This window comes from Notothenia rossii, assembly GCF_949606895.1.
Source record: "Notothenia rossii genome assembly, chromosome: 11".
Lineage (NCBI taxonomy): Eukaryota > Metazoa > Chordata > Actinopteri > Perciformes > Nototheniidae > Notothenia > Notothenia rossii.
The window spans coordinates 53,186,271-53,210,811 of record NC_136910.1 but is presented as its reverse complement, the minus strand read 5'-3'; the positions used below and the strand labels follow the sequence as shown (position 1 = coordinate 53,210,811).

Below are 24,541 nucleotides of genomic sequence, written 5' to 3'. Positions count from 1 at the left end.
AGACAACAAACGTTTTTCAAAGAAATATGACACGATACACATTCTTTATTTATTTATTTATCTTTTCTTGTATACTTTCTATCATAGTTTTACACTGTTAAGTATTAATTGAGCTTTCTCCAGCTTTTTTTATCTCAACGAAAAATGAATACCGTTGTCATGGCGACACTTCCGTCAACAGAATCCTGTTGCTAAGGGGGTTCGTTGTCACCTCGTTCAAAGGACGTGCTAGTATAGAGATACAGGTTTCAGTGTGTTGTTCATGCACAACTTGGTCGATTTTAGTCAAGCTTATTAGTTATATTGGTGGCACAATGGCAGAGAAGCCCGCCGCGGTGGGAAATAAAGTTGGTAAATGTATGCTGCACAACTGGGTGGAAGAGGTGAGTTTACTTTACCTTAACTTTAGTAACTGAGAAGCTAGCCTGGCTAATGTTAGCCGCCAAACGTCACCCAAGAGTGCTTGTTAATGTAAGCTAACCGTGTGTAAACAAACCTTACCTCACTGTATAACTTTTAAGTTGAATACGTCATATAAAATACGTCATATTACTGGTATGCCTTGTTATGATATTTCACAACGTTAGACCATTGTTATGGTAGAGTAGGATTGTTTTAGCACGAAAAACCCACGTTTCCTTACGTTATGAGTTCCAGTGAGCTATTTCAGTTAGCCAGCATGCAAGTCAGTCATGATAATGTCCTTATGGTAATAACACATTGCAGTAATTTAATATGATATATGATTTCCATAACAAATACTTTTACTTGTAATTTAAATATATTTTGATGCTTATACCTTTCTACTTTTAAGCAATACAGATTTACTTGAAAATATGGTATAGGTAATTTTAAAAGACCTGAGTACTTTTTCCATCACTGTTCCTTGTTGTGTGTCTTTGTCATAATGGCTTTAAGACTTTTCTGCCGTCTGCCTTACCTTCAAAACCTAAAAGAAATTACTTTCTAAGCTGACACATGCTTATAAAAGGTAAATAAATGTTGATTCCCCCCCCCCCCCCCCCCCCCCCATCTAAACCCTCCCTGTGTCCATTTATACAGAGGGCCATGGAGTATGTTGACACTCAGGAAACGAGGACACAAATCCAAAAACATGGACACAAAGGGATCATCACAATGGACCAGGAGTCTCAAATGGAGAGTGTCACCACGCTGAGAGCAAATTTCACTCCTCCCAAAGGTCCTGGGGTGAGGCTGCGGGGTACGTGTCTTTCACTAACAGTACCAACATACCATTATAACTCATCAATAGGCTAGGCATGTGTGTTCAGAAGTGTTGAAAAGATTTGATGTAGGTCTTATCGAAAATGGGTCTGTGAACAAAAGGGCTTTCTCAGAGTGACTGCAGGGGAGCAGCCAAATATTGTTGGATAATGTTTTGAATTCTCTTTTGAATAAACATGTCTGAAAAGATATAGTATAGTGTTACTTTACCCATTATTTTTTGCTCAATCAGATGAGCTAGGTTACCTATGCTTAATCACTGTGCGACATATTATAAACACAACTGCTTTATAGTTGGCTACAGCTACATTGTTTTGTATTGTATTTCAATAGCTAAGTGTTGTTTACCATAAAACCGTATTTTTGTACATGCCACTGAAGGTTGCCCTCTATGTTATTAACGGCATGGTGTAATATGCACATTTTTATACATTGACATACATGCAGTATCAGAATTCTACATAATTATGTATCCTTTGCCTGTTTTTCTTTCCCCCCCCTTTCCTCTAGTTTTAGATTTTTTTCCCTCTGTTCAGTAAATCTTTTTCAGATGATTTGCCCATTAATGTTTCTTTTTTATATTTCCATGGTCTAGGCATCAGAGGCGAGCTTTTGGAAAAACATAACGCCCAGAGGATAAGGTAAGTCAAGTATGAAGCAAGTCTTGATCTTAAAGAAAGTCTTACTGGAAGTGGTTTGTTTATGGGAACGGAGAACACTGGCTGACCATGTCCTGAGCGCAACACGCAGGAGAAAGTGATGTCATATTTACAAGTCTGGCCTTTTTTCACTGTTCAATCACAGCTGTAATACCTTTTAAATCAGATTTATGATGTTATTTTGCATGAAGGTCAATCATCTTTATGGTGTTCATTGCGTTGATCCCCAAAGATGAGTTTATAACCGTCCCGCACGAGTTAACAGCTCGTAAAGACTACAAAGCATCATGTCGAAAAGCGGACAGTGTGTCATCATTGAGTCTTAAGCCTTTCACTTTAAACATTATAAGACCACAACCACACAACTCCTCTATACTCATACATATTTTACGGGCAGTTTGAGTATCACAGTGCTCCTTCTAACAATGCTTACAACTGAGGCTGATATCTTCGTATTTCTACAGAGAGAAGGTTAATGCTGAAAGGAACAAACCAATTCCCAAAACTGACTTCTGCTCCACAACTCAGAGGGATTTCTGTGTACAGGGATTTGTGCCTCTTACCCCTGAAACAACCCAAGTAAGTGTTTATATCTGTGTGTATTGCAGGTTCACTGTAGTGATGAGAGGAAGTATCATGTACTACCATAAACAATATGTTGTATTTAGTGCCTAACCCTAACTTTAATGTTAGGACTGTTGTTAAAAGAACAGCCCAGTATGTTTCCCCAATTTTATATTTGTTTGGTAGATTTGCAACAGCATTATTTATTTTACCAGCCAATCGAATTAAGAGCATGCTTGATTATGATGAATGAATGACGTATTATTATAACGACGCCATTAGATTCCAGATTCAGTAGTATGATCATTTGGGGCGGAAACAGGCCGCTGACCGTGTAAAGGTTTTGAAATGATTAGTTGATTAATCCAAAGATCTTTAATGGCAGACATTTTGACTTGCAGGAAAAGCACATGTGGTACTAATGACTATAATGCCGGGAGTGTGGGGTAATAAATACCCCACGATAATCTAGCAGAACACATGGAATCACCCGCAAGAAGAAACACTCCATAGTGAAGTCATGTTGGTCCTAAACACACGAGTTGTTTTGTTGTGCGTTTGCCTGCAAGATAACCCTCCTCCCCTCTCCTAATACACTGCTATCTGCACTGGTTAGATTGTGCGTATGCCTAACTATAATCATCATTACTTTGTTCCACATACTACGACCCAAGTGTTGTTTTATTTGTGTCATTCTTTGACTGTTCTGAAAACTTAAAAAAAAAAAATATTCAGTCATTTCCCACCATTTTGTTGTCAAAATGATTTATTACAAAAGGGAAACTGATAGCAAAAACAACAGAATATCAACACAGCAACATAAAGAAGCTATTCAGACCAGGAGACGTCTGGGAAGAGAACAACAAATACATATAAAATGGTGCAGATCACAAGTACATTATTTTACATTATTTTACTCTACAGCCGTCTCTGCTTTTCAGTTCTTCACAGATACCACATGATGTCCTTAAAGAAGTCATGCCTCGCCTGTAAAGGATTGAGGGGGTTACTTTAAGACGGCTGTTATGAAACATGAACAACATCTTCTGTTGTGCAGTGCATTTGTGATTAAAACACTCCTTTGTTGCCTTTTTCCAGGTTCATAATTACAAATCTGACCAGGCCATCACATTTTGGAGTGAAAACTGCCAGCGGATACAGGTGTGTGAGATTATTCCAACTGTTTGTTTGCTGTGACCGATGGAGCCACCTAGGTTTGCCCCTCCACGTTAAGGGCTAGCTGACAGACAACTGACAGCTGAATGCTTCCTAAATCCCAGCCTTTGGGAGACCTCCCCACCCCCCCTGTATATTAAATACATTACATTCATGTATTATGGGCCAAAAGTAATAGATTATCTCAAAGTATTTGTTCTCCCTGATGCTGACCACTGTGCTTAAAGATAGGGTAGGTAAGAATGGAGAAACCAGCTCGAGTGCGCTAGAATTTGAAAGTACACAACGGAAAAAAATCTGCCCCTTCCTTCAGACTTCCTTACAGAGCCCCTCCTCCAACACACACGAATGCGCACATGACCAATGAGGGCACGAGATAAGTTTGTGCACGAGATGGAAGGCTGACAGGCAGGTAGGCCATCCAGTTATCATTTATAGTTATAATTGTCGTGCTTTTTACAGTACTACGGCTTCCACAGATGACATATTTTTATGGATGTTTTGTCAAAGCACTTAGGATATTCATTGCTATCGGGATGTTAAGAGCATTCCATGAAATATAAAAAAAAGTGTATCTCGAGCTGGTTTCTCAAACTTACCTACCCCACCTTTAAGAGCATTCCATGGAATATAACAAAAAGTGTTTCTGAAGTGAATTACCTACCCCACCTTAATGTCCGATCATGTTTTCTGTTTTTTCCCTTATTTCTTTAAATAACCTACAGTCCCTAATGTGGGCAGAGATTGCACACATCCACCAATGTTGAGAGGAGGATGATTATACACTCTGCATTCAAAGCTCCCATTGTTCCCTCTGTGAAGTGTCCTCCTTTGTGATGTTTTATCGGTGTCTTCTGTCAGACAGCGAGTACAGAAGCATTCTGTAAAGCCCCTGTCACAATGTCCCGAAATTGACACCCGATGGACACACGAATATGGAATTGTGAATTTCGCAGGGAGATGGCCCCGAACCACACATGAAGGCAACATTTACATTACATTTAAGACATACAACTGCAACGAAAGTAACAAAAACGATTATGTTAAAGTACTTTGATACTGTACTGATATTTTCAGACTTTGTTCTTTACTTTATCCGTCTTTATATGTAGAAGATATTAAGTTTTCTCCGTAATGTTGTTTCCATAGCAACAACAACCTCCTGTCAACTCGCCTTCAAAATAATATATTATATCCTTTTCAGTTTCACAGAACACAAATTGGGTTATTTACATAATATGTTTACATGATTTTGTTGTGCAATAAAACTACCCGATGGACACACGATAAAGGAAAAGTTCAAATTCAGCTCTGATCGTAACAACATCGGGACATTCTTGAGGGCATCTTAAGTCTTCGTATGACCTCCGGTGGAGTTTCTTATGGCTCCGGCAGCAACTTCGTGAGCGGTGGCAAAATCTTTGGCATGACAAAAAATTGCCGAAGGACCTTGCGAAGGTTCATTTTCGTGTTGAATTCGTGTGTCAATTTTGCCCTTCGTAAGGCCATTGTGAGAGCATCGTGTTATCATCGGTGCCATCGGGCATTCGCCCCGATCAGAGTGAATGCCCGATGGCACCGATGATAACAAGATGCCCTCACGATTTGACAAGATGCCCTCACGAGTGCCTTACGAAGTTGCCGCTCCCGAAGTTGCTGCCGGAGCCTGAGAAACTCCACCGGCAGTCATACGATGGCTTAAGATGCCCTCACGAATGGCCCGATGTTGTTACGATCAGAGCCGAATTTGAACATTTCCTTAATCGTGTGTCCACCGGGTGTCAATTTCGGGACAGTGTGACAGGGGCTTAAATGATGGATGATGGCATTGACATTTTTCGTGTTTCTTTCGTTTGTGTCCCAGGGTGCCACTGCCGTACCGTCCGTGAAAGCACCTTTCAGGAAGTCAGCCCTGTTCAGCACCCCCATCAGCCAGCGACTGGATGAAATGGAGCTCCCGTCTGATAACTGAGACCGTATGTCAGAGTATCACACTACATTACTTCATTACCACTTTATATTAAATCATTACCCACTGTAAAGGTTGTTGTTATGCTTAACAACGAGCACATCTCTTGTTATTAGATGTCATGCTCAATCTGAAATCAGGTGCAGGATTTGTAGTACCGGAGGCGGAGAATTGAGCATTTCAGCCCTGAATATCTGCTCTACATAAAGACGGTTATTAAAAAAGGATTTGTATTTAGTTTTAGTACGTCGATCCCAACAGATAAGCTTATTGCCATCCAACCCAGGCAAACAGCTCATAAAAATTCCATAACATTATAAGAACACAACCATAAGTGGAATGTAGCTAAGCTTAGCTAAGCGTTTTGTTAAACATCATATGGGGTTTGCTGCCTGTTTTTTCTGTTTGTCTACCAAATGAGTGCTTATGTTAGCTTAACACAAACCATGAACTACCTTATAGTTAATAGTAGAGTTTAAATAAATGTATTACAAAATGTCAAGTCCCTCACTCGCCCTCTGGCTGTTTTCTGTTCAGGTCATTGTAACTACAGTTCATATAGGTGTCACCCTGGGCTCTGGGTTAATTCAGACAAACAAACAGTACATTTCACAAACCAAACAAAACGATCAATCAATGGAGAAAATAATCATCAGAATCATCAATAATGAAAACAATCATTAGTTTATAGTACATACTGAGCTCCAACTACAACATTACAATTCTTCTTTTCATGAGTGCATCCTTAAATATCTGCTCTCCATACAGTATGTACTGATTGTTATTAAAAAAGGATTTCTATATGGTTTCAGAAAAACGACATAAATGCATAGCAGACGCTCATCTGAGTAAAGGTCAGTATGCTGAGGTTTGGATTGAAGAGGCATAGTTTGGGTATTTGAGGGTTGAATGAGATACTTGATCATAGTCAGTGTACACCTACAGTAGATGACGTTCAGCGCGCAACTAGTTTGGAGAAGCAGGCAGCAGGTAAACGTATTTTAGGACCATCTAAGAAAAATCAATGTCGGTTTAAGTGTTTACATCTTCATGGACAGAAACGGTATTTCAACCTCGCAGAACAAGAGACACGCTGCTTCAATCAGTTAATTAGTGTTCCTGTGTGACTTTGTTGTTTAATAAGTCACTAATACCATACATTTCAACATTGATTTCTAAATTTGCCATATTTTAGCTGGCTAAAATACTGTTCCCTAAAACTATGGATAAGTGCCTCATACAGCCCTACTTCAAAACATCTGAACTTTCCCTTTAAACCTGCTAAACATCTGTCTATCTCTGAACGAAATCATATAACAGTTTGGTTTGCTGAGAAACATTTGGCTTCCTAAAAATAATTATTTACTGAATCTGTCAGCACTGACCCAAAGCATTAACAGTGACACAGTGCAGACTGCAGCCAATCAACAACAACTAGAAAGATGAACAGAGCAGCCTCATCACTCCTAATTCCCCTTTCTGGACCAGATCATCCTGATGTTTAATTTACTGCTGCTCTACTTCTGGCCATCCTCTGATATATCATGTATTTTTTTCCTCTCTGCATTACTTGTTGTTAAAGTTTGTTGCTGTCACTTCTGGAAATATTTACCACATTATTACATGTACGTGTCAACATTATAACAACAAACATAAATGCTGTCATGGAGTGGAAACACATTGGATTAGTCGATTAAAGTGGGTTTCATTTACATGGAATGTTGTTGAGCGTAATTAAGATGTGTATGAAAGTAGGACCTGTCACCATTAGAGCATCAACCTCAGCAGCTGTTAACAGATTTGGAAGTGCGTGCAAGAATTACAAGAGTTGCATCACACACACTGCTTCTTACGCATTAGTTTTTATAAACAACACTATCTTGATACAAAAACACATGATATGATATGGAGCATAGCAACATAGAGATGGTAATGCTGTTTGACTATTGGTGTATATTGGAGTTGCAGTTAACTAATTATGATGATTTCACATTAACAATATCACCGAACTTGAAAGATTCACATTAAGTAAATTCTCTAAAAGTTGGAGTCTGCAATTATAAAAAAACGAAATGTTGATATTTAAAGTCAACGCCCGAACAGATACCCACCTCCTGTCAGAGCTCCTCACGCCCAAAGCCTTTCTTTATAAACCTCCACAGGGTCTTTCCCCCGCTGATGTAGTGCTGTGTGGCTCATACCGCTGTACCCAATAGTTTGAAGCTTATCAACATTCAAGTTCATATTATAAATAACTTGCTATATAATGCTCCAGCTTCCACCTTCTCTCTGTCACTCACATTCACTATCTCTCTCAGACAGACACAGACACACACACAGACACAGACACAGACACACACACACACACACACACACACACACACACACACACACACACACACACACACACACACACACACACACACACACACACACACACACACACACACACACACACACACACACACACACACACACACACACACACACACACACACACACACACACACACACACACACACACACACACACACACACACACACACACACACACACACACAGCACCCTTTGGGGGGTGTACTACAAAGCCAGATCAGAGGGTTAGCAAAGTATGTTTGACCTAAAGAGTTTTTCTATATAACGAAGGCGTCTCTCTTTTAACCTGGCTAGATTGCCATGGCAACTTATACTGCAGAAAAAAACTGGTCTGCATCACGTGACGTTCCCTGTATGAGTTGCATCACATTTCTTTTTTTTTATATCAGTCATGTAGTAAATCTGAGGTAGGCTGTATGATAGACCTGGTGCTTTCTTTTTCTTTCTTCCTTTCTTAGTTGTGTGTATTTAAATGCAAAATGTTCACACCTCACATTGAGTGTTGAATAAATATAGTACTAATTTAAACATTACGTACATGTACATACTTCTGCCACATTTTATTTTTTAACTCCAGCAACAGGTTGGCTCATCTTTTAATGATCTTATCTCTGTTAATGTCTCAGTGAACAGTTACACAGAATAGACAGCTTTTTTGATAAAAAACGCAGGAAGGTCACCTATTATGCAAAATCCTCTTCTTCATGTCTCTTCTACATCAACATGTGTCCCCTCTGTGGAAAGAGATTCTGAAAGTTTCAGGAAAAAAGATTCTCTCTCTTTTTGTCCTGATCCATTTCTATAAAAACCTTTCTGAAAATGAGCTGATCAGATTTTGGCCACTTTATGATGTCATGACGATTTTTGGCTTATGTAACCATTAGCCAATCACCAACCAAGGTCACCCCCCCCGCCCCCCCCCCCCCACACACACACACACACACACACACACACACACACACACACACACACACATAAATATGTTACTTTGTTGCATTTGTTATCACCAAAAATGTGTTCCGTGAAAGTAAAGCAAGTTCATAATTAGATAGACATCGTGAGGTATTTATTTTCGGTACAGTTTATGTTGAAACCGTTAGAGAGAGTGGCACACTTGTTAGCCTGTTCCATTCTTCTTTGTTTTCCGAAGCCGTGGCTTGGAAGTATACTTGCTTCGTTTCTGAAGGAAGTGACTTGGAAGTATGCGACTACCAAGCCAGTATCCTCGCGATTGAGAAACGGCCAGAGAATCAGCACTTTGGAAACAGGGCTGAAACAGAGGGGATTATGGGATGCTGCGATGATCTGTTTGGTGTTTCGAGGCAAACACTTCAGAGACATGTTTGTATTTATCTGAGATCTATAATATATTGATGAGAAACAGTATAATCGGAGATCTTTAATATTATGTTTTCTACTTTTTAGTTTGAGTGACTTGTGTTTTGGATTGATCTGTTTGATGGTTTTTCCCTACCCCTTCTGTCCTCCCTCCTTCTCACTACTCACCTTGCTATAATCAGCAATCAGCACACCTGCATGTCAATCAAGGCAGCTCCTTCTCTACTTAACTCTGCTCCAACAACTAGTGACTGATGTACACTGTAGAGGTTTCTCAATACTCAAATTTCCCCTCCTCAACTCCTATCCTCGACTCCTCTCCTCGAGACTTGGTGCCGCCCACAGGAGATGCGAGCGGAGGACTGAGGAGGGGAACCGAGAAGAGAGGAGTGGAAGCAGCAGGCGGTTAGAGAAATGAAAACTCCTCTCCTCTGGGCGGTCATTTTAAAGAGACGTCCATTAATGATGACAGGAGGCACAGCAGCACTCTGATGGACAGATGTGTTCATGACGACTTATATAGGCTATAGGCCTATTTACTTTTAATTCATTGACAGTGCGGTAGCTATAATGAGACACTAACAGGCATCAGATGCGGACATATACACACACACACACATATTTATATAATATATAATATAACATTTCAGAATCAAACAAGTATGAGAGCACTCTCATAATAACACAAAGAAAGCTAAGGAACTTACCCCCCCCCCCCCCCCCTCTCTGGTCGCTGAAATGGGGAATTGGAAAATTACGGGCCAAAAGTTGTACAAGTATTAAAAGTAAGCATAGGACACAAAACCAACTGAGACCCGTCTGTCCGCCGCATCTACGCACTGTACAACACACACCTACACACTGTACCACACACACACCTACACACTGTACCACACACACACCTACGCACTGTACAACACACACCTACACACTGTACCACACACACCTACTGCTCCTAAAGCATAATCAGGCTACAGCCGTTGTGTATTTTATTATGTGAAGCAATAAATGGTCTTAGAAAAATATTGACTCTTTGTTTGTAGATATCTACTAAACTACAGCATACAAATACAGAAAGTAATGTAGGCCTGTTCTACTGAGTGATATATATTTTACACACTGCTCTGCTTTCTGCACGGACCTCACAGCTGTTTTCACTGTAAACATCGCGTTGCGATGAAAGCAGTTACTAAAATAATATCCAAGGGATGCATGCAGAGCTGTCATTGGCTGAGATAAGTCCGGCCGTGCGTCACGCCTTCACCGTGCCCGGAAATGCATCCGTGGAGGAGCCGTGGAGGATGCATCAGTGTCTCCTCGGTTATAGCTCCTCCAGAGAGCCTCCTCAATGCTCGAAGCTCGGTCCTCGAAGTGCATTTAGAGAAATGAGATATCCTTCAAAATGGCGCGCTGAAATTAATTTCCGGGTCACTACCGGAGGACCGAGGAGTCGAGGAGTCGAGGAGGGGAAATTTGAGTATTGAGAAACCTCTATTGTCTCAATTCAGTCAGGCATACTTGTGTCAAAGCATTTCACTTTTTGATTAAATGCTTATAGTACAGTTATATTTGTCAGAAGGAAATTGCTGCTAAACACGACGTAGCCCTGCAAAGAATAAAGCATGCTTAGCTAATGGATCACACATGGATTGTCAGTGAATAATAAGCAACGGCAGAAGTCTCAGTCCAAAATAGCACTTTAACGGTGACTGCCCTTGCATGTAAGCAATATACGGACTAAATAAAATGACCTCATATAACCTTGCTTCAACAAATCCAAACTATCTCTTAAAACCTGCTACGCATCGATTGCAAAAAACGATTCTATGTAATGCTAAACACAATTCAGGTCTTGTTGTTGAAAGTTAGATTTTCCTTCAAGGCGACAGTAATTGCAGGACGCTGAATAGCTGGACTCATGTTCCTTTTTTCTGTTTCCTCTGTTTCTGCCTCTGCCTGACCAAGCTTTGCTTTCTCCATTCATCTTTTTTCCATCATTCCTTTGTGGCCCTGGCAACCTCTAATTATTGCAATCGAACGATGCCAAGCAACAAAAAGCCACACATTCGTCCCACACATTGTAAATATCTTTGCTACTGTCCTTGAAGAAACAACAAGAAATCCTCTGGGGATCAGTGAGCAGCACAGAGAGCGCTCCTCCACCTCCACACAGACCTGCACATGCCAAAAACATTGTTAGTGTGGTACAGATTCACATGTGTTCTGTCACTCAGAGGACAAGTCCATGCACTGCCGACCCTCTCTGTTCTTTCAGCATGGATTAGTAGGCGGTAGCTATGGCGACAAGTCATTTTAGCTGATATTTATGTAGGTTTCTTCTCCAAACATTTCTTTATATCCTTGGATGATATAGAACAAACATTTGCTTCTTAAAGACAAGGCTTGGCTTAAAATGTAATAGCAAGATGTCACCTTTGTTCCCCTTCTTTGATTTTAGTTTTGTATCTATGTTGTTTATCTCTTGGCTAAAAGAAATTGCGATGACATTTTTTTTAAGGGAAGCTGTGGTTAATCGTGATAAATCACACGTTTAAACTACTAGTTTTTAATTATATTGGGGGGGGGAGGGAACAAACACAGGTGCGGTGCTTGGTAATAAAAGCATGACAAACTGGTAATAGAAATCTGAGGGTTTCTACTTCCTTAAAACATGATTTTCCGACACTAAACTGAAGCATCAGCAAAGCAGCTGTCACAGAGAGCTGTTGTGTTCACTCTCCGTATAACACAAGGCATACATATTTTCTCTACTGCTATCATCCTGTGATCCTTATCTGTTCCTACAGAGGTGACCCTGTCCCCTCTCTCCCACCCTTGTGCAACTTCAAGAAACTGTCTGAGCATATATGCTTCAGCAAAAAGCCTTTCTTCCATATTGATCACATCTGTGCTGCCACACCGAGGTGGTTATATTTGCTAACTGATGTTCAGTGATCTCAGTCGTTGCAAAACATGTATCTTGTTCCAGTTCCTTAGCTTTCTCTGCATTTTGGTAGAAATCTGTGCTGGTATTACAGGAGGAAGTTGGGGTCAAACCTGATAACGTGATCATTTTTTTGTTTCCTGATTAATCGCTAGCTTTAAAAGCCTTAATTATCACTGAAAACGATTAATTTCCCCCAACCCAAATGCAGGTTAACACTGTCTCAAAAACATGGAATCACCCAATAACTTAAGATGTTCTAAACAATTTTTAAAGGATTCAACTGTTCTTTGCAGTACGCCTGCGAGTCTTTGAACTTCAAGGTCCTCTGCTGTAAGAAGGGTAGAAAATAACACATGAAGAGATGACAGATGACACTAGTCAGTTGTGAGGAGGGTCAGCGGGTCAGCAGGAGGTCCAGCAGAGACCATCACTCGCTCATTGTGGCTGCAGCAGGCGGTGTGTCAATGAGCGGTAATTACAGCCGTGCAGGAGGGGAGGATGTTCTCCTGCAGAGATAAAAACTCACACACGGCCACACACAGCGCCCATGCCCCCTGTTTCACAACCGATAATGAGCAGCTAATGAGCGGGGATGTCATTACAGCAAACACGCAGGCAGCTGCCTGCCACCAACACTTCCACACTTCTTCCCCGATATGTACACATTCTTGCACGCAATCAGGCTGCACATGTTTATCTGTAATATTACTATGGCAGCCTTTCGAAATGTAAACTGACAATGCTAATGTTCATCAGATGAACCTTATCTTATTATCAGGACTTGATAAAAAGGGCAGAGCTTGGAAAACAAAAATAGACAATAAATTATTTAGGTTCATTTCAGCAGACATTCCCTTAAAGGTTACAGCGAGAAGACTTTTCAATGTGCAAATCTTAGCGGTACAACCAATATTGTGTGTGTGTGTGTGTGTGTGTGTGTGTGTGTGTGTGTGTGTGTGTGTGTGTGTGTGTGTGTGTGTGTGTGTGTGTGTGTGTGTGTGTGTGTGTGTGTTGGAGACGGGGGACGGACAGCACAAGGTCATTTATAAATGTTATCTGGGTTAAACTTGGATGGAAACATCAGGGTGAGAACTGTCAGGAGAACGTGGCCCAGATACATCCAGAGAGCTCACATTATGAAATGTAACCTGAGTGCATTACAGAACAGACTCTTCTCTGCCGTTGTCATGTTACACTCTTTATGGATGTACACGTCAATAACTGACCACACACTGAAAGGCAAAAGGATAAAAATACCGCCTGGTCCATGAATGGAAAAAAGAGTGTTTTACTCAGTTTATTGAACAAAATATCTTACAGTATCTTGGATATACATATATACATATTATCTTGTACTGTGTAACACGGTTTATGAACCCCTGCAGTGACATCGATGGCAAAAGCCGTGCCTCCAAACTTCTATGTAAATATTAATACATCATTGACTTCCAAACACATTATACAAATCTTAATATAGAAGGCACAAAAAATAAGAATGTATCAGTGAAAAGTACACACTTTCCAGACATAAAGGATCTTCTTTTACAATACTTTTTTCTTCTTCTTTGCAGTTACAGTTTGCAGGTAGTAAATATACCTGGATTTCCCTCTGGTTTTGTCGTTTGGTGTCGTTCTGTTTTCCTCTGCACGGAAATAACCAATAAGGACTTATTCTAGAACAAATAAAGAAGTGGCTCGCTCGGCCACCGGAGCTCCTGCTGTCGTCTCCGCCGCTGCCACGTTATCAGCAGGCCTCTCAGACAACATACAAATCAGTCTTCTCCCCTTGAAGCCAATACGTTCTCATTTTGCCTTTGCCCTGAAAAACACAGAAATCAATAGGTTCAACCATGGAGATGGTGGACGTGGGGGTGATATCCTATTAGGCTGTGTTTAAGGGTGACCCTGATGGGTACAGCAGCTGAGCTTACACCTCCACCTTTTCCCAGCATATAAAGCATTCGTGCATAATCAGAGGAGAATTAGACACATCTTTACACTTGCCATTTTAAAATGCCTAAACCTGCATTCTTTTCCTATATCCAGCAGGGGGCAACTGGTTGCGAATAGAAGTCCAGTTGTGTAGAAGTCTATGAGAAAAAGACTAGACTTCTAACTTAATGTATCAGCTCAGAAAACACTTTACGAATGACTACATGGTCAGAGTCTTCTCAAATGATGTTTCTGTGTAAATATTGGTCCCTGTTAGACAATAAAGCAACGTTTCATTTGTTTGAACTTTTGTTATGGTAGCACAGACAAAAGCTGACCGCCTTTCTTCATGCTTGCTTATTTTCTGGCACTTCAACTCTGTCACTAAAAAAAAAGCAAAGTTCTTACCTTCATTTCTACATCTCCTCGTAACTGGAGATCAAAGTAACCAAACTCATCCAGCACTTCTTTGGTGGCCGAGGATAAGTGGATCTTTAAGGCTGCAGAACACAACGAGAGCACAACAAACACTGAGCATTTTACACTGTGAGGACAGCTGAAAACTTTATTATCATCGCCACCAGAGACGAGCAGTTAAATTCAGTCCTGTCAAATATCTGAAATGCTAACGGCGATGAAAATCGGTATTGTTTTGTCCAATTAATGCACACAACGCTGAGATGTCAGACTCAGCCGGTGGAGCTTCAGGCTGCACACTTTATCGCTGGCTAAGGGGCCATTAGCTGTAATGCTATCAATTATTTACCAGAGGAGGCACAATACAGGAAGCGGCTCGGTAGTTAATCAATACGTCTAATGATTCACTCGCAAACTATCCAACCACAGCTCCATAACACTGGCTCCTGTCACTGCAGTGTGTCTTATACTCAGCTTCGAAACAATATTTGTACTGATGAATGCTTCTTTTAAAAGGATAAAAGAACAAATGTCAGTTTAGTTCAACAAAAATATAGATTCAATCTTATTATGCTCTCTTTAGATTTACTGCTCAAACAAAGTGCTTATTTACTGTGTATCTGGATCCCCATGAACTGTTTCCTTGGCAACAACCATTCAAGCACTCTCCCTTTGGTCCATATTAGAAAAATACAGTATAATAAATAAAAAAAATACTTAGTTTGATAAAGAAGTAAATGAGCCACAGAGTTGCACTGGGTTGCATGTTTCTTCATTACCATTAACCCACATTGTAGTTTGTATCCCACACACACCAACCTGCAGCTATAAATACTCACGATAACATCAAATGTGTATTCATCCACAGCTGAAAATAGTCCCCAACAAAAGCAATGTTTTGTGCCCAGATGTTCTCGGAAATGACTGAGCATTGTAAAATATGAGACTCCATACTTGGGCATAGGGGCTTTTAGTATGAGTTCAGTTTAAGCCTAACCCTAACCCTGGGAGAAAAATGTGTCACATCCGATAGAAGTTTTAAGGTGCCAAAAATCACAAAAAGGCAAAACCTACAAGAAGAAATAAAACCTTATAGGGTAAAAGAGGGACATAAATAACAAAGAATTACCAGACAGGACCCTTCTACCAGAACACAGTAGTAGAATTGCAATATGGCAAAACTGGATAACAGATATATTTAGTAAACAGTGAAAGTCCTTGAAAATACCTAAAAACAACTCAGAGAAAACACTGTAACATAGATGGGTGTACACTATGTTCAGAATCCAGATCGGTTATAGAAAATAAAAATAAAAATAGAACAACAAAAAACAGGGACAGTGATACTGACCTTCTCCGTTGGACTCCATTCGAGATGCCGTGTTGACAGTGTCTCCAAACAAACAGTATCTGGGCATTTTCAAACCGACCACTCCGGCACAAACTGGCCCTAAAAGCACAAGGAACATAAAGTCAGACATCAAAATATTAACAATATCTAGAAACTGCTGTCCTCATCACACAAATGGAAAGGATGAATTATTAACTCGGATAATACCAGCCTACGCACACTGGTCCATTCCTGTTTCATGTCGAGTGTCTCATTAATTCAAACTGTGCGCCCATTAGCTGATGACACAGTCTAAATATTGTGACTGGGGCCTCTTGTAAATGACATCGGACTAAATGCCGCAGACAGGTCAAGATAAAACATCCGGAGTGTTTATGTCCAGAGGTGGGACGTTACAAATCACAACCGCCCTGCACTTGATATACACACTGCTGCCAGTTTACGAGATACACCTCGCTAAACGCTTTAATGATTGTTCAGATGTTGAGAGTTGAGTCAAGAGGACAAGGCTTTATTGAAAGGAGGCAGATACAAATGTGTACCATACATTTTAACAAGCGATCTTATCTAGTTGTGGAATGCATTATTGCCTCTTTACACATACCGTAATTACAGTTTATCTTAGCCAACATCTTCTTTGTTTTGAAAGCTGTGCAAACATTGCGATAAAACACAAGAGGAGATAAAGCAATGTGCTCCTGTGTGTCCCATTTTGGGAGAATTATTTCTCACTTTCTTTGGCGGGAAAAATGTGTTGTTACCAATTTTCAATCAGCCCATTCTTGTTTTTGGAAGGAATGGACAACAACGTGTCAAGAAAATACATTATGTTCCAATAATAACAATATTTGAATTGTCAGATTTTTCTTCAACAATTCAAAAAGGTCTGGTGTTAGTTAGGGTTACTTTTTACTTTTATTTTTGAAGCAAGTATTGTACTTTTTACTCATTCATTTTACATTTTAAATTACTTTATAAATTCAGATTATTTGCTAATACAAATGTAAATCAACTAATGGATAAACATTTTAATTTTTATATTTTTACCTGTAAGTTAGAAAATATCTAAATACCTTTTTTACCACTGTGGCAATAAAACAATCTATACCAATGGAAAAAAGCAGAAAATAGATGTTGGGTTTGAATCATCAGTGCTTTGCTCAAGGACACCTCAGCAGGATGAGCTTCAGCCATTATGAGAGGTCAAATCTGAGAGCGTCCATGTGACCTCGGTGCAGATGTGCCCAGCTGCTCTGACTCACCTGTGTGTATTCCTATCCTGAGACTCAGCTGGTCGTTGGGTCTGTGCCGGATCTTGAACGTTTTGACCTCCTCTAACAGCGCCAGCGACATCCCAGCAATCTCTCTGGCGTGCAGCTTCCCGTTCCGCACCGGCAGCCCGGACACCACCATGTAGGCGTCGCCGATCGTCTCCACCTGAGCGACCAATCAAAAGGGATAGAATGTAAAAAAAAAAAAAATGGTATTCGTAGGATTCCAAAAAGCACATCTTATTTTTATTTATTCGTTTATTTGGCAGGCAGGGACATTGCACATTAATGAAACATTAAATGTGCCAAATGTAAATATGCCGGATTTAGCTTTGAGCTACTTTCCATCCGCAGTCCTTCACATAAAACATTAAGAAAATTACAAACATAGCAGTACAAATACATAAAATGCAAGAAAAGTGCAAGAGTAAGAGTAGAATACCCAAGTATTTATGACATGGCAATACAATATAGCAGCATCGATAAGACGTCCAAGACTTAATCTTACTGTTTAATATTTAAATATTCAAGAACAGAATGTAACATTACATATTGTACAGTAAGATGAAATTAAAAAATCACTAATAAACCTTATTTAATTGTATCTTACTGAACAATATTACATTTAATAATAATAATAATGGATTTTATTTATGGGCGCCTTTCAAAGCTCTCAAGGACACCTTACAGAGCATAATTAAAAACAAGCAACAAAGAAGATCACACAGTAATACAAGACTTAAAAACAAAGACTTAAAAACAACAATCAGTTTCGAAAAATTATTAAGATATTGAATATGCCAGTTTAAAAAGGTGTGTTTTCAGACTGGATTTGAAGGTTGAGAGTGAGATACATTCTGTTCTTGTATACAATTCTATTTACGTCTATATAGTCTATTTTTTTTTATTGTTTATGTCTTATTTAACTGTTGCTTTGTGGGAGGAGCTCGGGAGAAGAATTTAATTGCCATCTAACCTGTAGCTTATTTGCATATGACATCAAAACCAGATTGGAAACAAAGACTCCATAGTTGTTGTTATCATCCTGACTTACCTTGTATACGTCGAAGTTATCGATGATGGCGTCAAAACAGGTGTACAGATCATTGAGTAATGTGACAACCTGGATATAGAGAAAGAAGAGATTCCGTTAAGCAAACATAATACAAGATAAATACTGAAAGTCTTTTTTAAAGCCTGTAAAACTGACAGGGTTTTGACTTTACACGATAGATGTTAAACGAAGACTGTAAATCCAACATTTGACTCTGTTTTCTTTGGGTTGAAGGCGGGCACATTGGGAGGCCGGTGTGTCTGCACCACATAATCTCTGCCTGTCTGTCGCTGGACCGCCGCCCGCTGAGGCTCACTGACAAACACATTTCCAGGATCATAAATCCCGTCCACAGAAGGAATATTACACACACAATCCATATGAAATCGACCAAATTGTGTGTTCTAATAGTTGTAATGTAGCAGAAATGTCAGAGGTTGGCTGGCAAATGTATTACTTAGTTTTCATCTTTGAAAATGTTGTCTGAACTTTACAAAAAAAATCTAATTTAGTGGCTATCTACTAAACAGCAACACAATATAAGCTATTCTATTTAAATATAGCTGCATTAAAACAGGCCCATCGTTTTCTAGAAAGTTCATACAATGTCTTGAAAGTTTGTTAATTGTTATGTTTTAAAGGATATGAATATGCTTGATTACAAACATTTCCCAAATTGGGATTAATAAAGTACATTCTATCTAATTTATCTTAACAATATACTCCTTACAAAGTGCTTTATTTCCAACAGAATATAGTGTTTTCTCTACCATAAACACTCAAATATATTTTGATATTTGAAATCAAACAATCCCATTCTCCTAGTTAGATGCTGGATAAACGTAATCATGATTTAAACATACAATTGGATACAAAGGAATTCTGTAAACTTCATTTTTCTCAATTACATTTTAGTAACACATTTAGAGGTGACGATAAAGACTTCAATTATCTTGGAAATTTTTGATTAGCTTTCTTGACAGTCCTTGAACAATGCTTGAATTAAAAGCTTTAAAATCCCAGGATAAGTTGGCATTCATTTCCTGTGAATGACATTTGTCCCGTCCAAACAGAAAGTCGTTTTTTATGCTGTTTTTATCTGATCAGAATTCACTTTCCAGGGAGCTTTAATAAAGAACTACTTTGAGCATTGTCTCATAATTACATCTACCTTTAGTAGACCTTGAGTTGTGTATCATGCACAGCTTTATGGTCCAGGGTTAATAACACATAAGTCTTGCATAATACTGACGAGCTCTGGATACAGGTTATAACATTACATGTCACTTGTTAGACGCTTTTATCCAAAGTGACTTACATACTCAATACTGTGGGCAATCCCCACAGGAGCAATTTGGGGTGAAGTGTTTCAGGGACAGAACGACATGCTGACTGCAGTTACACCTAAACAGCTTATGGATAATGCTAATTATCTCCAAAATGCCTGTTACGGTGGAAGGCCACTACAATGACAGGTCAACAAAAGGTGAACTATTTGATTGACAGTGGGAGGAAGGGCCAAATCTCTCATGGGGGAGGTGACGACGTTAGGCAGCTGCACACACTGTTGGGCGCTCCAGAAAGGGCTGGGTAATGGATTTATACAACACAAGTGCGATGATGTACTAGGACATTTTTGACTTTCATTGATTTTCTGATATTTTGTTGGACTTTTATCAGACAATTGAATCATTCTGTATTGTTTACAGGATTGATAAAGAAGTACATACATGTAGCGTAGATTCAGTTGACTTGTGAAACCAAAGGGAGCAGCTTGATACAGTTATATTTTTGTATAGTCACTATATTTCTGGATTATATGTAACTGGATGGGACATTGTGTTGTACTGTATGAATATCTGGTCAGAGACTTGGTTTTAGATTGAAAAGGAGAAGATGAGAAGTTCTGGGGGGGTAAAACAGTCGATCTGAAGGTGTCAGATTGTCCTTCAACACGTCCTCTTCCTGGATGCAACATGTTGATAATGTTTCATCTGGAGAAACCTCCCTTTGATATTGAGAGAGAGATATATGATGACACGAAGTGACTCAACTCTGCGTCAACATCTCTAACATTTAACGGTACTATTTTGAGTTGCAGCCCACTGTGGGAACTATGAGACACACTGTAGGTAGAGACGTGCTACTGGAGAGCGCTTTCATGTATGAACAGAGAAAGACAATTCACCGGCTGTGATCACGAACTGGGATTTCTTTTTACAAGCTTTTAGACTTTCTTGTTGAGAAAAGACAGAACACATACAAAGCCACAAGGACGGTCTGATGGCTTATAAGGGCCTTAGTAGATAAAGAAGGTAATAATAATGGAGCAGGGGGAAGGAACATTTCCAAAATGAAAGGGAAATAAACTAGCTTATATTATAGTGTTTACAAATCACAAATATTTCCTTATAGCTAAATCTGAGTGAAAAGAATAATTGGATATGGTTATCCACTGGAGAATTAAAGGTTGATGTTAATGTTATGCTTTTCACCTGTAAATGTACCACTTTAATCTTGAGAATATACACTTTTTTTTCTTTTAGATTGTCAGATTTTTACTCGTAAATTTACCAATTAAATCGCAGACATTTTTTTTTTTATATCTTGAAACTTCTATATCATTTTCTTTAAATATTATTCCCTTCCCCCTGCAATGTCTTTTTACCTCCAATTGCCCCATTACAAAGCCGTAGAAACAGTGAGTTACAGGTGGGTATTTAATTCACTGGAGGGTTGCAGTGACTGGGTTGCTGTGTACCTCTAGAGGCGTGCTCTCTGCAGACATGGACGTGAAGCCCACAATGTCGCTGAAGTAAATGGTGACGCTGTCGAAGGCTTCTGCCTGAACCGTCTCCCCTCGTTTCAGCTGCTCCGCTACTGAACTGTGAAGAGAGAGAGAGACATGAGGGCAAAATACTCCCAGTGAAATCATGAAGAAGCAAGGGACAGTTAATGATCAGAGGAGGATATGAAATAATGATGGATGTTTAGTTGACACCACAGATTGTCTCTAAATTAAATAACACCAATTGTGGGAAACATCACGTCAGGGTTGATTTTTGAGCTAATTTTATTAATAAATGTTCTCGTTAATTTGCATCAAGTTACAGTTTTCTGAGCCAGAGCAAGGCCGGCAAAATGTTAATTATTTTTGCTGTTTATTGACTTTCTCAAACGAAACAACAAAAGTTATTTTCAATGGAAAACACTGAACTAAAGTTATATAAAAATGTACATGTTAAACTGAAAAGAAAAAAAATTAAATAGACAACAATCAATTTGAAAACTTGCCGTCAAAACAAAGAGCAAAGTCAGATAAAAAGTAAACAAAGATAATAATCAAATGTAATACACATAATATAAAATAACGATAAAACCCTTAAATATGTTAAGTGTAGTTAAATAGTCGGGCTCTATTGGGAATTAACCTGGTGTTTGTGTGTGTGTTGATTAAAGAAAACACAGTAACCAAGTTTTTTTTGTAATAAGTTTGTAATTTCTTTCAGTTAGTTTACCACTTAAATCAGGAATGTAACATTTTAGGGGAAACAATAGGCAATCAAGCTCATGAGACGCAGCTGGGACATGCGTATAGTTAATGGGAGTGAGAACAGCAAGTAAAAAAAAAAGACTCTTCTGATGCAATTGCTTCCTAGACACAAGTGCGGTGAGAAACAATATCCACCCTTTCTCCCAGGCTGTTCTCTGAATGTCTGGTTGGACTTAAAGGAGTGACTCTTTTTCAGAACGGACCGGAGGATAAATGGGTGAGAAAAGATTGGATTTGCTGCTGTGGTGTTATCTTAACGCCACATCTGCTCCTCTGTCTCCCTTAATGAGCACTTTGCCTGTCAGCTCTCTGCGAACCCTTTCATTTTCGATGAGATCGCACCAGGGGGAAATCTGTAGCTAAAAGTGTGGCATTGGGAGGGATTCTGAGTCTTTAATTAAAACACGGATTTAACACAGTTGACTTTGAGCTGCGCTGGTGACAATCTGCCTATTTCCTGGATTCAAGTTAATTGGAGTTGTTAAGCTCTTGGAAGGAAGGACAAACGTATGAATGTGGTTGTTCTTACTGTGGTAAAATTTGATAGAGGAGGTTTTCCGCTTTCCTTTTCTCCTCCAGGTAGGCTTGTGTTCGCTCCTCCACCAGGTTCTCCAGGTTGTTGGCATACTGCTCCATCCTGGACAGCAGGTTGTTAAGAATACTGGTGCTGCCCTCCCTGCGGAAAACACAAACACAGACACACAGGACAGTTAGGTGATTAGATGCAAACTCTCAGTCTGTGAAGAGTTGTGTTGTCTTTTCCCAAAACAGTGTGAGAAAAAGTTTTTAGAGAGTACTTGTCCATGGACAAGTGAGTTTGGCAATTTACTTGTCCGAATACATTTTTCACTTGTCCAGAATGGACAAAAATTGGGGCCACTGGAATCTTCTTCTTCGCCATCGTATTTTACATTTTCACACATAGGGTTGGGTATCGTTTGGATTCGAACGATTCCGGTTCTGCTTTTCGATTCTGGTTATTTTCGGTTCTTTGAGAGGGTAAAAATAAGTCCCATGATAAAGTGGGAGAAAAATATATTTATGAAAACATTAAGTCAAATCTGTATTCCTATTTACAAATCACTTCATACTGTTTAATTTCTTATGGTTATTGAATACAATTATATAAAAATAATCTCTGCATTGTTTAGTTAGTTCTAAGTGGTGCAGTTTGAGAATGTACAATTTGCCCAGTCTCCTCTGATGTTACACTGCAACCTGCCTGATACCTGCCTATGTAGAAAAGCGCTAGGCCTTAAATATAATGATAATAGGCTAATAATAATAGCTTATAATAATAAGTAATAATTAATTATTAGGCTACTTATTAGTAGCCTAATAATAAGGCCTAGCGCTTTTCTACAACTCAAAGACGCATGTGTATTACATGCTGCAGCTGCCCAGCTGCTCACTGTTTGTAAAAGTAAATAAATAGTATTTTCATTTCAATAATGTACTTTCTATACCCTGCTTCATAAACAATACTGACATCCCTGTGCTCCTCCGAGTCTGGGGGTCCGGGGATGTGAGGACAGCGCGAGGACACAGGGAGGCTGCTTCACTTCATAAAGGAAATGGCGGTCAATATTAACAACACAGGAGCTAAAACGCTTAATAACCTTCATTACGTATTAGAGAAAGAACATAAGAAAGTTTGAAAAAGATGAGGCTGTTAAACGGGCAGCGGATCCGCTGTGTGTAGAAAGAGAGAGAGACGCTGAGCTGCACCATGCAGCGAACAGCTGATCCGGAGAATAGAGAGAGAGAGAGCTGTGGTCCGCGGGGCTCGGCCTCGCCTCCTGTCCCCACAACTCTTATTAATCCCGGTACCGGACAATTGTTATTTGTTCCTACTCGGAACATAGTTTTGCTTCCCAACCCTGCCACTGTGCTACACTTCCAGCGCTGCCCCGCCCCGCCCTAACTGTACAGAAAGCGGCGAGATGCATTCCCTTAGGAATCGACAAGCAGAACCGAAACTAACATTTCTAAACAAACAATGGCGGACACTGACAATTTGCGAATGAGTTCTGCCTTTTGTAAACTGAATTTATCAATAAATCAGGGCGAAAAACGTCACTTGTCCGCCGGACAAGTCAATTGAAATATCTACTTGTCCGATATTGTAAATAACACGTCCCGGACGGTGGGACGTGTACTTTTTCGCACACTGAATTTCAAACTGCTGCTAAAACTGGCAGTTCGTTTTTTGGCATTTCTGCTCTTTTTGGTAGCAAGTGGTTTTGCCATGACTCCAAAAATATCATATGTGACAGTTGGAGAGTACCTGTGATAAGCAAAGGTTGTGGAATAGTTGCTTTATTTTTAGACACGTGGTCTAAGATCCTGATTTGGTTTGAAATAAGTTCATTTGTTATGTAATCAAGTTACATACGACATTTTTACAATACAGCTCTCGCAATCAGATCTGGTGCCTTAATTTTCAAAAGAGTCCAGGTCCGAGCATTGACCCCTGTGGAAATCCTTTTCTGCAATTTTAAAATGATGAATTATCTAAATATGCTGTCCAACTGAAGCTATCAGCACACTGAGAGGTGAGAAAAGATCCAGTCAGTAAGATGGCGTTATTAATAACCAATATAAAAACAATAAATGATCCAGATCTGTGGAACTGAATGGCTATTACAGCGATCACATTTATCAAGCAATGCAGATCCAACAATTTGGA

General features: G+C 39.5%; 2 protein-coding genes across 2 annotated transcripts in view; one reads left to right on the top strand and one right to left on the bottom strand.

Moving 5' to 3' along the window:
• Positions 1-216: 216 nt before the first annotated feature.
• Positions 217-6,123, top strand: spag8 (sperm associated antigen 8). The gene is made up of 6 exons (XM_079660282.1): positions 217-383; positions 1,063-1,222; positions 1,841-1,886; positions 2,369-2,483; positions 3,567-3,629; positions 5,509-6,123. Exons 1-6 carry the CDS (start codon positions 315-317, stop codon positions 5,614-5,616), a joined length of 561 nt encoding a protein of 186 aa, XP_079516408.1. The 5' UTR covers positions 217-314; the 3' UTR covers positions 5,617-6,123.
• A 7,421-nt stretch (positions 6,124-13,544) lies between these two features.
• npr2 (natriuretic peptide receptor 2) overlaps positions 13,545-24,541 on the bottom strand; it is a 58,436-nt gene continuing 47,439 nt past the window's right edge. The window contains exons 16-22 of the mRNA XM_079656732.1: positions 22,382-22,528; positions 21,061-21,184; positions 18,300-18,368; positions 17,237-17,411; positions 15,975-16,073; positions 14,615-14,706; positions 13,545-14,093 (exon numbers count right to left, since the gene is read on the bottom strand). Of these exons, the coding sequence (XP_079512858.1) occupies positions 14,031-14,093; positions 14,615-14,706; positions 15,975-16,073; positions 17,237-17,411; positions 18,300-18,368; positions 21,061-21,184; positions 22,382-22,528 (769 nt within the window). The 3' untranslated portion in view covers positions 13,545-14,030. The remainder of the gene's footprint in view (positions 14,094-14,614; positions 14,707-15,974; positions 16,074-17,236; positions 17,412-18,299; positions 18,369-21,060; positions 21,185-22,381; positions 22,529-24,541) is intronic.